The 13,958-nt window shown below is 42.1% G+C and overlaps 1 protein-coding gene across 1 annotated transcript in view; it reads right to left on the minus strand.

The window, feature by feature from the left end:
- Window positions 1–2,257: 2,257 nt before the first annotated feature.
- Window positions 2,258–13,958, minus strand: part of eif2ak3 (eukaryotic translation initiation factor 2-alpha kinase 3) — a 39,501-nt gene continuing 27,800 nt past the window's right edge. The window contains exons 10-18 of the mRNA XM_015058554.1: window positions 13,539–13,651; window positions 11,749–11,871; window positions 10,256–10,405; window positions 8,876–9,428; window positions 8,624–8,797; window positions 7,310–7,483; window positions 7,122–7,223; window positions 5,745–5,807; window positions 2,258–4,833 (exon numbers count right to left, since the gene is read on the minus strand). Coding sequence (XP_014914040.1) covers window positions 4,651–4,833; window positions 5,745–5,807; window positions 7,122–7,223; window positions 7,310–7,483; window positions 8,624–8,797; window positions 8,876–9,428; window positions 10,256–10,405; window positions 11,749–11,871; window positions 13,539–13,651 — 1,635 coding nt within the window. The 3' untranslated portion in view covers window positions 2,258–4,650. The remainder of the gene's footprint in view (window positions 4,834–5,744; window positions 5,808–7,121; window positions 7,224–7,309; window positions 7,484–8,623; window positions 8,798–8,875; window positions 9,429–10,255; window positions 10,406–11,748; window positions 11,872–13,538; window positions 13,652–13,958) is intronic.

Here is a 13,958-nt window from a genome sequence, read left to right on the forward strand (position 1 = left end):
TCATTTTTCCATAAAAAGTTTTGACGCTAGGATGAGGTAGTTTTTCTAGCAATATTGATATTGGTTTATGTCAAGTCAGATGACTGACAACCGGATGTTGCCACTGCCGCAAACCAGGAAGAAGAAAACGACAGGAAGTAACTGGAGGATTATGGTGCAGGTGTGCTTTTTATGACTTGATGCGTGAACAAAATTATTCATATTTGATTTGAATTGTGTTTCTCATTTAATGGAAACACAGCAATTGGAAACACAGTGGTGCAGTTGGTAGAGCTGTTGTTTTGCAGCAAGAAGGTTCTGGGTTCGATTCCCAGCCCTGGTCTTTCTGCATGGAGTTTGCATTTTCTCCCTGTGCATGTGTGGGTTTTCTCCAGGTACTCCAGTTTCCTCCCACAGTCCAAAAACATGACTGTCAGTTTAACTGGCCTCTCCAAATTGCCCCTAGGTGTGAGTGTGTGCATGGTTGTTTGTCTTCTGTGTTGCCCTGCGACAGACTGGTGACCCGTCCAGGGTGACCCTGCCTCTTGCCCGGAACGTTAGCTAGAGATAGACACCAGCAACCCTCCTGACCCCACTAAGGGACAAGGGCATAAAGAAAATGGATAGACAGCAATTGCGGGTTACTCATTTTTTTTTTTTTTTTTTACATTAGCGGAATATTGACAAAGTTTCCTGCACATTTGTAATGGATACAAAGCCAGTCATGCCAATCGGGAGAGTGGTGTTAGTTTCTCTTAAGTGATAAGCTAACAGAAAGTGGTGCATAATGGTGAAGTGGAAGGAATGTGATCTGTGGGTAATAATCTGATATTAATTGAATTAATTGGTTGCAAATGTTTCAGCCTCAAGTCTTTTTGCAGTCTACCAGCTCTGACATCCAAAGACTGAATGTTTTTTTATTTTTATTTTGTCCATTTTGTTCTTGCAGGACAGGAATGAACATCACTTTTTAAGTCAAATATTATCAGTTGGATTCAGGACACCATCAAGGTCATTTCTGTAGCGCTAATTTCATTAGCCAGACATGCTAACAATGGCTCTTGTGCTAAACGTAACCAAACAGCATGGATGACATTAGAAGAAAGTACTTTGTCAGAACCTTAACTGGCCAACAAAACTGATGACACACACAACTGTGAAAATTGTATAGAACAGTTTATTAAATTCAGACTTATAAGAAGTCGTATTCCAATGCGCTCCATGGCATGAAGCGCTCAGTGTAACGCCAACCCACAAAGGATTGATCACGAAACATAAATAAACCAAATCGACATATTTACAGTTCAACACGGACAGACGGAGAAATGAGATTGGTGCACAGAGACCAAAGCGTCTGCGTGTGCAGGCAGAGGCTCGAGACACACAATGGAATTGGTTTCCATTCGAACAATTTATCCGAGAAAACAACTCGGGGTTCCGGAAAACAAACTAAGACGGAAAACCTAGGATGGGATCACATTTTCTTGGTTTGACTGTTGATACACCAGTCAGCAATGCTTCAGTCAGTATAGAGAGATGATGCGGTATCTTACTAATGTAGTCGAATAAAGTTGTGAAGGTTTGTCCCATTATCAAACATGTACTTGGAGCAAAATCCAAAAACTCCTGATGAATGATTATTCCAAACCCTCCTGTGAAATATAAACCAGTAATCAAAGAGAAAAATTGCAACAATATTTGTAGGAAAAAAAAAAAAAAAGTCGGAAAAGGATTAAAGTAACATACAAAACAATGCCTGGAGGGTTTGGTTTTGATGAGGCGAAATCACTTAAAAAACCATCCAGCTTCCACTTTTAACAGGGCGGGCCCTGTCAAAAGTGGAAGCTGAGAATTTTACAACTCTGAATCATCTTTTGTAAACTGACCGGACGAACGAACAAAAAACAAAAACAAAAAAAAAACATCAGTTTGACTTCCTCCATCTGACAGTCAAGACTAACGTGATCTAAAAACCCTGAAGAGTAATGAAAAAAACAAAAAACTGCACTCATTGTGAAAAAAGAGAAGGTCTTTAGAAAAGTACAATCATAGAAAGCACAACCTACAGCTAACAGTTTGTGTGTGTGTGTGTAGTTCCAAAAAGCAGGTCATGTGACTCTTCCAGCGCATTAAAACAAAGGCCATGTGGATCACACACCCGTCATCAGGTCCAGGTTCCCCACAGACAGCAGAGGGGATAAAACAGTACCAACCAACTCTTTTTATGGAAATGCTGTATTGCTGCGACACAGGAGAGCTGCAGAACTCAACCTTTTTGTTTTTGTAGCGATGCACCGATCTGACCACAGATTTCTTCAGGTTTCCTTTTACTTCATTTATTAAATGCATCAAAACTACAAAAATTGCTACTACTCCAGGTTGTAAATGCATCAACATTTATTCTCATTTTTGAAGTTCAATGTGAAAAATTTATCCATATACGCTATTAACTCATATACACTAATAATGTATTTTTCTGTTAGACTTAAAACACCCACCTCCATTGTTTTCTTGTGTATGTTATATCTAATCAGTGCTCAGTCTATATTGAAAGTAAAAAAAGATCAGATTTAGGAAAGATGTTAAAGCAAAGTGGCATGTGCAACTACAGCTAGCTGCACAAGCTAGCTGTAGCTAGCTGTAAGTGCTAATAATGTATTTTTCCTCCATTTGATGCACTTACATAGTACAGATACATGTTTACAAGTTGTTAAAATGTATAGTAAATAAGCTACGGGCTTAATGAGATAAAAAAATTCATCTGGTCTTCATCTGACAAGGTTTTATTTGGATTTTAGGCTGAGTTATTGTTGTATTCTTGACTGGGAACTCGGAAAATCTGACTTTGGAATACAAAGCGAACCCATCAGCAGCTCCTGCACATCAGACCTTTTTAAAATGGGGATTTAAGAGGTGGGTACATGTTGACGTCATTTTGGCAGGCCACCATTTTCACAGCTGAAAACGGTCGCTAGAAAATGGGCAAAACAAAAGTCGGAGCGCAACGACCAGAACTCACTGAAGTCTAGCTCTGTTGTAGCAGCCGAACCTTGAAACGCTTCAGCGATACTGAAAATGACCAACTTTAGGTCTGCTTCACACAGTAACAACATCCACACCGAGAACTGCTTTCACTGCTTGTGTATGGTGCGTTCAAACATCGGAAGAATACCAGATTTTTGAGTCTTGTATTTGTCTGTCGAGCTGAAAATTCTCGGTGCATCTCTACAAAAAACCAAACAAACAATGATTGTAACCATAAAAAAGTTTTAGTTTTGTGCGTTTCAGGGGGGGAAATCGCCAGCAGAAGACTGTGTTATCGGTTGCAGAAAAGTACACTTAGCCGTCCTTCCAAATGGCACTCCGGGTCCTCCAAGCTCCCCTCTGGTGTTTTTTTTCTTTCCAAAGCAAGGCAACGCTCTCCACTTGGTTCCCCAAAAACATGTGAAAACAAACACTGAGAATAATTTCAAAGAGGTGACCACCGTGGTCTTGTCTCCAGGCGGGGGTCACATAGTAACATTCAGCTATTCATTAACGGCAAAGAGCGAACCTCCTCTTTGTTTTCGTCTCTCACAGTATATCACACTATCTTACAGGTCAATATGGAAAAAAAAAAAGCCTTTTACAAGCAATGGCGTCTTACGATATATACAACATTGGTCAAACTTATCTTAACCAAAGGGAGGGGGGGTATAAACAAAGTTTTGCCTTCAACTATGTACAGATAGTAAAGAAGAGGTGCTAGAAAAGGATTGAGCACCTCAGGAGTTAATCTGGAAAATTTACAGAGAAAAAAGTACTGGCTTTAAGATAAAAAACAAAAAACAACCTCACATTCATTCCTTCATGTTCCTGTCTGATACATGCAAAACGACACGAGGGCTAACGCTAGCATTCAGCCTGAGGGCCGACGGCCCCTTTCTAAAGGCAAGTCACATCAGGCGGACGGGACTCAAACGCCTCTCTATGCAATACGTCATCTCATATTAAAAAAATGATTATGAAAAAAAGATGGTCGTCTTCTTTTTTATGTTTTCTTTTTCTTTTCTTTTGTTTTGTTTTTTTTGGTCTTCCAAATCAGGCAGATTGTGTGTGTGGGAACACCACTCTGTGTTCGCACGAGCATCAAAGGCCCCTTGGGAGTGAGGAGTGTCCCCTTGGTTCTTCATACCTGAGGCGTAGCGGTGTGGGATTGAACACTGGCTCAACGTTGAGAGCGAGCAGCACGTTTTGACCGGATTTGTTTTGTTTTTTATTGTGTTTTTTTTAGCGTCGGTGTCGAGGATGATTTTGTTAAGAGTGAGAACAGAGGCAGTTTCTGAAAGAGATGAGAGGTAAATGCTGCAGAGAAATCACTGGGCAGGTTTACACACAGCTGGCTGAGAGCAGGATTAAAAAAACAAACAAAAAAAAAAAAAACTGCCCTTTTTTCTTTTGTTTTGTTGAAATACCCACAAGAAAAATGCTTTTGAAAGAGTCTTTCCCCTCTTACAAAGGGTGAAAGTTGGGTAGTGTAACGCTGCATGAACGATAAATGACTCGGTGTTTTTCTAAAGTTAACTGTGCGGGATACAGTCTACGTTTAAAAAGTTTTTTGTCGCTATTCTCTGGCAGCGAAGTGACCGGGCGGGGGCTTCTCATGTCAGACGGTATCTGAACGCAGCGTTTTCAGCTGGAGGACGCCTGGCGTGCGGGGCGGCCCATGGACGAGGAGCTGTAGGTGCGGGAGCGCTGCCTGACGGCGAGCCGGCACGGCAGCTCCAGCTCCTGGAACAGGGACATGGCAGTGATGTCGGCCGCCTCGGGACGCTCGCTGGGGCTCGGAGAAAGCATGCTGCGGACCATGGTCAGCTGTTAACAGAGAGGCGGACATGTTTGGTTTATGAGACATCAGTGCAGTCGAGGATAGTTTGGCAACACAGAGTGGAGGGATTTTAAAGAGCCTGATAGTCACAGTTTGTACCCCAGGATTAAGTTAATCTCATTACAAAGTAAACAGCTCTGCTAAGCAGCAGCTAAAACACTCACTGGACGAGTCAGTGTCTGATTTTACAAGGAAAACAACTTGGGCTCAAACGATTGATCACGATTAATTGATTATTTAATCAATTGTGAAGTAATTCAGCAATCAATCAATTGTTAAAATTCCTACTAAGCATCTTCTGTTATCCAATTATTAAAAAAATAATCAAATGATCAGCCCTACACTGTACTGATGTTGAGTCCAGCAGGACTGAATTTTTCTCAAGTTGATCAAATGGTCAAGGGTTCACCAATGGAATGCTGTCACTGCATTTTAGGGAATAAAATGTGTTTTTTTTTTCTTCCTTACTTCAAAAACAAAAATAATCCAAATAGTAGAAATGCATGTGTTTTTTAATCTATTTATGATATTAGTATGGAACAACCTTAAGTGGTTAAATTTAAAATCCAATTAATCGATTAATAGTTTGACTAATCGATTACTAAAAGAGTTTTTACTAAGAACACATTAAAGTTATGAATTTCACTTCATATTGAAGAAAAGCATCAAATTAGAAAGATTTTTTATTTTTTTTCTAATTCAGAGCTTTAGGTGATAAATTAATCCAAAACCACATCATGGTTGGTTTAGGGTGGACGGGTAATTTACATCTACTCTCTGATAATATTCCAGGAAAAAAAAAAATAATAATAATTGCAATCAAAGCTTCCACAGAAATCAACGAATACAGACGTTAGTTGTATTTGTAGCCACTAGGTGGCAGCAGATGACCACTCACCTCCTCAGCGTTGTTTCTGGAGAAAAGCTCCGGGAAGCGCAGAGCTCTCACCTCGGTGAGCGTCTTAAAGGAGGAAGGTAAACACCGTGAGTGAGGAGGCCCTGAAGGCTCATCACAGACAAAGGCTTCACCACTGAAATACTGTACAGGACCTGACTGAGCATTTCAGAGCAGAGCAAAGAAAATGAACCAAACCCGTCACTCCTACCGCTCATACTATTTCAACTGAGGAAATATTTTACATTTTGACATTTAGCAAAGAGTTCATTCTCTGAACTTTTCTCCATTTCATCATGCTTGAATCACAAACTTTAATTTGTGATTCAAACCATAATAGTTAAGTAGGAGGAAATCATCTAAAAGGTGGTGAAAAGTTGCAATTGTTAAGTCGATATCTAGAGATTGAAACGTTTGCCTCTCTTTTTTGCAAAATAGTTGATTGAGCTGATTGATTGGCTAATGTTTAATTGATAAGAGGCCATTTTGTTACAAGTTTTTTTCTCTGACCGTTTCTCATGATATGCTGAAATTAAAAAAGACGCACAATTATATTTTAACATTTTTTGTGTGAGCTGTATTAAATGCTGATTGAATAAACAGAAGATTATGACATTATTAAACTTATTTAGACAGATTACAAACATCCTAATAAAAAAACCCTGAAGTTTGTTACTGTGACATGGTAAAATGTGAAAAAGTTTAAAGGGGCAGTATTATGTGTTTTACAGCCACATAGTGACATTTTCTAGCACAATCAAGTAACAATGTTAACTTTTTGTTTGTTTTTTTAAATGATGTATATATCAAATAAGACTTAAAAGAAACTTGACTTTGTAATTTAACTCTTGGAAATTGGGCCTTTGTCTCTTTAAGAAACTGCTGCTCTTTCTGAAGCTCCGCCTTCAGGAAGTCATCACAACATGGCTCCTCTATTTAACAATGTTTTTACCAGCATTGCTCTGAGAAGTAGCTCCTATAATGAGCTCCAGAGATGTGTAGGTTCACCAGGTGTTTGCTAATTGCTGCTGGCTAGTCTGAAGGAGCTGAGTGAGGGAGAGCTGCTCTATGAGGTGGAAGCTTGAAAGCTTCGTGAGGAGGAGCTGTGCTTCAAAGGTGGTGTTAGGTCCAACCAACCAAGTGCTTTGCTCAGCTGATGGTTGCCATGGAGAGTAAAGGATTTCTCAGTCTTTTAAAATTTGCCTTAAAAGAATCAAGGTAACATTCCAGGTATGTTTTTGACGAGGGAATAACATTACAATCTGATGTAAAGCTCAAAAAAGTTGATTTTACATGATACTGCTGCTTTAATAAGTATGGATATTTCTTCACAGCTCAAAATCAGGAGATAATTAGAGGTCTGTGTGTTTGCCGACTCACCCTCACTCTCTCCATCTGGGTCCTGAAGGGGTACAGCAGCTCGAACAGGATCAGCCCCAGAGAGTAGATGTCCACCTTGTGAGAGTACGAGTTACCGGAGAGCTGCGGGGCAGAGCAGACACGGCGGAGTCAGCCTGGTGTTTGTTTTCTGTAACAGTCACTTCTGCAGCAGCGTTCGTTTCCGTCACCTGCTCCGGGCTCATGTAGAGCTTGGTGCCGACCTGGCCCGTGTGCCGGGTGAGGAGCGGGGCGGGGGTCAACACACTGGGCTCATCCTCGTCGTCCTCTTGGTCCATGGCGGTCACCAGGCCAAAGTCCCCCACCTTCACCACATCGTCCATGGTGAAGAAGATGTTGGAAGGCTGGAGGGAGCAGAGGACAAGACGAGTTGATTTGTGCAGCACATATCAGCCACCAGGCAGTTCAGTGATTAAAATAATGAAAACATCAGCCAATTATAAAACATCCCGTTGCGTCAAATGCATGAAAGTCATCAAAGCAATTAAACATCAAATATGCTGATCAATGTTCCAGTTATTATTAATCAAAAGCAGCTCTAAACAGGTGGGGGTTTAGCTCTGATTTAAATTAACTCAGTGTTTTGACTGTTTTCTGGAAGTTTGTTCTAGATGTGTGGTTCATAGAAGCTGAATGCTGCTTCTCCATGTTTGGTTCTGGTTCTGGTTCTGGGGATGCAGAGCAGAACCAGAACCAGAAGACCTGAGTGGCAAGTTTCCAGTAAGCAAATTTATTTCCGAAATGTCAAATTGCGCAACGACGCGGTCCATGGAAACAGCTAATGAACGACCAGGGCAGAGTCAGTACTGTGGTGGCCATGGCAACCAGACAGAAACACGTCAAAGTGGTTGGTTATCATTAGGAAGGTATTGATTAGTTTTCAATAGGTTGGCTAATGAATGAATGGTTGAAGATTTGCTTGTATTTATCCAGTAGTGATTTATCCAGACTGTTCTCTTTTTTGTCAGTGCTTTACAGGGTTTCCTGTGGGAAACTTGCTAAACCCAGTGGTTGGAGCGCTAGTTCAGTCACCCCACCATGTTTTTGAGTTAAAAACTATTTAAATTTGACAGGAAATTTGAAAATATGACTAGGTAACTATGTGTTATTGGAAGATATTATGAGCACTAAATAAACTGTACAACTGTAAAGTCTTAAAAAAAGGTAAACAAAAAAATAATTGTTTCAGTCGTTTCATCCTAAGTAAAGTGTCCAAATTTTGTTGATCCTTTATCCATGACTTGTCGCTTTATTAGCTGAAGTTGTTAGTTTGTAGACCAATAAATAATGGCAGTGGTTACAGAAACTGGTGTATAAAAAAAACTTATAATAAATAAACAAACAATTCTTAGCCTGGTGGTAAGTAAAGCCTAGAGGCCCGCCAGGCTTATAAAACCCTGGGGGAAATCCTGGGTTTAGTAACTGCAGACACACGGGATGCATATCATTTCTTCCTCCTCAGCGCAGGTTTTGTGTGCCTTTACCTTCAGGTCTCTGTGCATCAGGCCCTTGCTATGCAGGAAGTCGACGGCCTCTGCGATCTGCAGGAAGATGTCCAGACACTGGTTGAGCTCCCTCTGGTCCGGCAGGCACCGCTGAGCCATCCAGTCCTTCAGGTTCTCCTTCCGACAAAGCTGCATCTGGATGTACAGGTACACCTGCAGGGAGGACGCCGTGTTCAAGGACAATCTGACAACAGGACGGCCGAGCGTCTGAGCTGGTCGCTTGGTAATAACCTTTGGGGAAGGCTGGCAGCGCTGGATCGGCTGGGTGGCTGGGAGAGCCAGGGTGAGCGCGATCGGTCGAGGAGGACTGGAGGAGGCCGGCGGTGCAGCCTCCTCCTGCCTGCTGTGAGAAGAAGAAGAACTCTTCTTCTCTGTCAGTGCTCCGGGACCGGCGGCGCTCGTGGCCGAGTCCGTGTCGGCGTCAGCATCGGCATCCCGATCGCAGCCGGAGTCCTCAAAGACGATGTCGAAGGAGGAGGAAGTGCAGTCGCTGGGGCCGCGGGGCGGGCACAGCTCGAAGGAGTTGGGGGTGTCGGAGGCGTCGGGGTCGGCCTGGCTGTCCCGCTCAGACATCAGGCTGTCGTGGCCCGGCAGCGGCTGGAAGGACAGATCGGCGTCTCCTTCGTTGGCGCTGAAGCCGGCGTTGCTGTTGGAGAGGAGAGCCTGAGCGCTGACGGATGTGTCTCCGTCTGGACCAGACGTGGGGGACACGGAACTGGACACGGGGACTTTGACCGACAGCACCTCCATGTGGTCGGGGATGCTCATCGGCCAATCAGTGGTACTGGAAGAGGAAGAGTTATTATTACTACAGTTAGTCCACAAGGGAAGACTGGATTTCATTCTGAGGGATTATCAATCCCTCTGCTGGACTACAGGACAGGATGATGTAAAAACAGCTGGAAATACAATATTTACCAGGAATTTACAGATAAATACGCGACTGGATAAAACTTCATTACAGAGTGGAAAACATACAGGAAGGAAACTAAAAGGAAGGAAAGAAGAAAAGAAAGGCAGATAGAAAGAAACAAAAATTAAAAGAAGGAAGGAAAAATAGAAAGACTACAAGGATGGACACAAGGAATGAAGAAAAGAATTACAAAAAGAAGGATTAAAGGAAAAACTAAAAGGAAAGCAGGAAAAAGAAAGGAAATGAGGAATTAAAAGCTAAACCAAAGAAGAGAAGGAATGAAAAGACAAAAATAAAGGAAGGAAGGAAAGACAAAGAAATGATGGAAGGAATGAAGAAAAAAGGACAGATCAAAGGAAAGACTAAAAATAAAAAAGGAAGAAATTTAGAATGAAGAAAGGAAAGGAAGAAAACTTTTGATGGACAGAAAGAGGGAAAAAAGGAAGAGAGAAATGGGAGAAGCAAGGGAGGAAGAAAAGAAATTAGGAAAATGAAATAGAAACAAAGTAAAAAAAATGAGCAAAGGAAAGAAAATAGAAAGGAAAGAAAATAGAAAGGAAAGAGAAGTCGGAGAGATGGACACAAAATAACGAACAAAGCTCAAAAACAGAAATATTTTCCATACTCTTATTTCTATGCTAAACCCATCTACCTGGACAGCATGTGAGCCCAGCGACCCCCTGACCCCGCCCTCTAACCTGGCGTCCTTGTGCCACCTCTGGTCCATCTCCTCCTGCCAGCCCTCGGGGGGGCTCTCCTGCCAGGCGTTGAAGTAGCGGATGATCCCTGGGTGCTCCAGCTTAGCCAGGGCCTTCACCTCTCGCATCACCTTCTCCCGGGCCAGCTCCCTGGACCACACACACACACACACCACAAGGCTGAAAAACATCCAGCTTTCACACTGATTTCAACTACTGCGCTAAAAACTATTTGTGACATAGCAATAAAACGGTAAAACTGAAAGTAAAGCTAATTTTTATACTGCAAGAGTTTTAAAAACACCTTAGTGTTGCTACGGATATGGAACGAAAATACATAGTCCTCCGAAAGTGTGGGAACTGTAACAGTATTTTCTTTATATTAGTTGTAGATCGTAAATATTTAGATGGACATCAACAGCTGGACATGAGACAAAGGTTGACTTTTCATGCCACATCTTTATGTTAATTAAGGAACCGAAAATGGCAAAACCTTTTTTCTTAATCCTTAATCTTGGGAGACTCTTGTGGAAACATCAACCAACCTTATCCACCAATCTCATCTACCTCTGAAAATTAGAAGCAGCTACATTCAGCGACTTTTCAGACAAAAAGAAAAAGGTTGGAATTAGCAGGTCAGGATTTCTAAAGGCTTCGTCTATCAGCCAATCTTCTCTTTCTCCGAATATGAACCATTCTGTCTCTTTGGTAACGCTTCATCTTTGTCTCAAAAGTCCATCAAACTTTGTCGTAGAAGGTTCAGGCTTCTCTCTACTTCTTGGTTTTAGTCGTTTTACTGGCCTTCCAAATGATCTCTGATGTTTGTCGTCTTCAAACGGTAAACTCTGCAACTAATACAAGTTCTGCAATGGTTTCCATCATCTGCCGCTGATGTTTAAATTGGTCTGTCTGTTCTTTTCTCTTCCATACATTCCTAACAATGTGGTGGCTATTGCCAGTTTTTGTGCAATATCTCTAGTTTTTCCATCTTCTCTTCTGTTTAGAATTGCTATTGGCTGTTATTCCTTCAAACACAATCTGGTTTTCTTTTTGGACACAACTCTACACCATAAATACAGTCTACAAACGCAAACCCAAAATGAGAATAAGACTTTCAGCTATATTTTTTGTTTAAATGATCATGGCAAGAGGCCCAAAGGGGCAACAACAAACTATTTTCAGTCACACATCTCATTGTTAATATTTGCAACCAAAGCCAGAAGTAGAGAAATTGCCTTCATGGCTGCAATACTTTTTTGGAGGGAGTCGTACAAATCGGTCCGCAAGTGTTAAGAGAAGCAACATTAAATATCCATGCTTGTGTGTATAAATAATAAATGCACCGCTAATATTGGTTTCAAAACGCCAGTTAAGCGTTTGTGTGGTTTTCTGTGTTTAACAAGTAGGCCACAGCTTACATAACCGGCTTTAAAGGAAACAGAGCCGGTAGCCCCCAGCAAGGAAGCGTGCTGCAGCCGGGCGAGAGGCGCTACCTGTTGGGCAGGCGGATCCTTTTGATGGCGTAGTTGCAGTCGTCCACCTTGTTGCGAGCTTCAAAGACGACGCCGAAGCCCCCGTGGCCGAGGCACTGCATGGGCTCGAAGTCTGTTAGGTACCTGGGAGGCAGGAGGGGGAGGAGAGAGATTCACGCTGGTTATCCCTGGGCAAGGAAGACTTCACAGTGTTCAAGAGAACTTTGGAGAATTCAAGGTAAAACACAGAAAATATTCACTTGCTAGAATTTGATTACTGAGGTTTTCATCATCCATTCAAAATTAGAGAGGCTGTATAAAGTTACAGGGTCTCTACAGGCTTCAGAGACAAATTTAAGACTTTTTAAGAGCTTTATAATGGAAGGCTGAATGAAATTTCAGACTGAAAAAAAATATATAGATATAGGGAATGATTTCAGGATTGGGCTGGCAACAGAAGTAAGCCAGTGGTAACAAAAAAAAATGTTGTCTGGCCAACTCAGGATACATTTGCACTTCCCCACGCTAGAGAAAAGAAAGCTAGCAAGGGTGTGTTAGCAGCTAGTTACCGACCGCCTCAAGGCACATAATGTATTGAAGATGTCTGCATGTGACTCAAACTGTTGCCTGACAGAAAAGTCCCGCTAGAAAGAAAAATAACTACATACAACATTGAATAATCCTGTGACAACAAAATTTAAGTCCTGTGATTAGCATAATTAGGACGGTGAAGAGTTCTTCAAAATGAATTTAAGACTTTTTAAGGATGTGCTGCCACCCTCAGTTATGTCCCTGCAGGAGCCTGAATAACATTAGAAACTCCAGCAGAAAATAATTCATTTGTGAAAATTGTTTGCCCACTTTTTAGACGGGATTTGGAATAATTGAAAAAGTAAAAACTTGAAGTTGGGACATAATTTTGACCCGTTCAGATCTGCACTGAACAGATGGACAGTGCTTTAATTTGTCATTAATTATCTTTTGTGGGGCTTTAAAAAAAAGTTAGAGAAAAGTGTCTTTTTTTTTTTAAACAATCTTTCTTTCGTCCATGTCTCAAATTCAGGGGATTGAACTATGAGTAAACACCATATCCTGCTACTGCACTGTAGAATTAGCTTGCATGAGCACGGCCTCATGAATCATTACCACCATTACTACTGCAGCCAAATCTAAAGGAGTTTTTGATAAATGAGGAGCAGTGCCGTGCGCTTACCGCTTGGGAAGGCACATTCAGACCTGGCTGCACCCTGGAAAAGCACCTCGGCTTCGGCTCAACACGGAACTCGGAGTCAAAAGTGTGAGAGCAGCAGCTGTCACTTTCAGCTCGGAAAAGTTCTGGAGCTAAATTAATCTATCAACCAGAGCAGCAGCTTTAAGGGACAGATGCAGGTTTTAGGGTGGATTTATCTCCACAAACATCAAATCAGCAAGAAGAAGTGAGAAACTTCTGAAAGTGTTCAGACGGTGATGAAATGTGACCCCGTGACCCCGCAGCAGATGGAAGCTAGGCGGAGCCAGCGCCGCGAGGAGAGGTGCAAAGGTCACTCTGATTTGACGGCAAACAGCCGAGACACCCAATCGCACATTACCATGATTCCCATCTCCCCATCTCTGAATTATCCTATCAAGGCAGGCTGGAAGACCAGTGGTCACCATGGTAACAGCGCTCAATCTGTAGCTACACCTTAAACGAGTGAGGCTCTGGAAATGCGAGGATAATAAGTCGTGGAACAGCAGCGGGAGCCGGGAGAAGTTCAGACAGAAAAGACAAATGGGTCCGGCGCTCCTCAGTGGGACAGTTAGTGGAGTACCTGGACACATATTCGCTGAAGCGGTTCTCCACGGCAACCGGCTCTTTGGATTCGACAACTTCAAGGTCAAACTTGCTGTCGGTCTGGCACTGCGTCTCGGATTCTTTCCGTTGCTGCGACGGACAGATGATGGCAAAAACATGTCAAACACACACGTACACACACACTCTTAGGGACAAAAACACCCACTTTCAGCTACTTAAAGGTGCAGTATGTAAAGTTTACAAAAAATATTTTTTACACATTTGTTTAAATGGTCATCATGTTGTGACAGTGTGTTATGAGACAGATAATCTGTGTGAAAAAAACACAATCTCCTCTCCTTTCCCCAAGCACCATCTAAGAACAACCAATCAGGAGGCGGGCCTTAGCGCTGTCAATAACCCCTGCTCTGCTCTCTGCTAAGTTGCAGATACCACA

Source organism: Poecilia latipinna, unplaced genomic scaffold (genome assembly GCF_001443285.1).
Source record: "Poecilia latipinna isolate Pla-1442-1.1 unplaced genomic scaffold, P_latipinna-1.0 Scaffold1550, whole genome shotgun sequence".
NCBI lineage: Eukaryota > Metazoa > Chordata > Actinopteri > Cyprinodontiformes > Poeciliidae > Poecilia > Poecilia latipinna.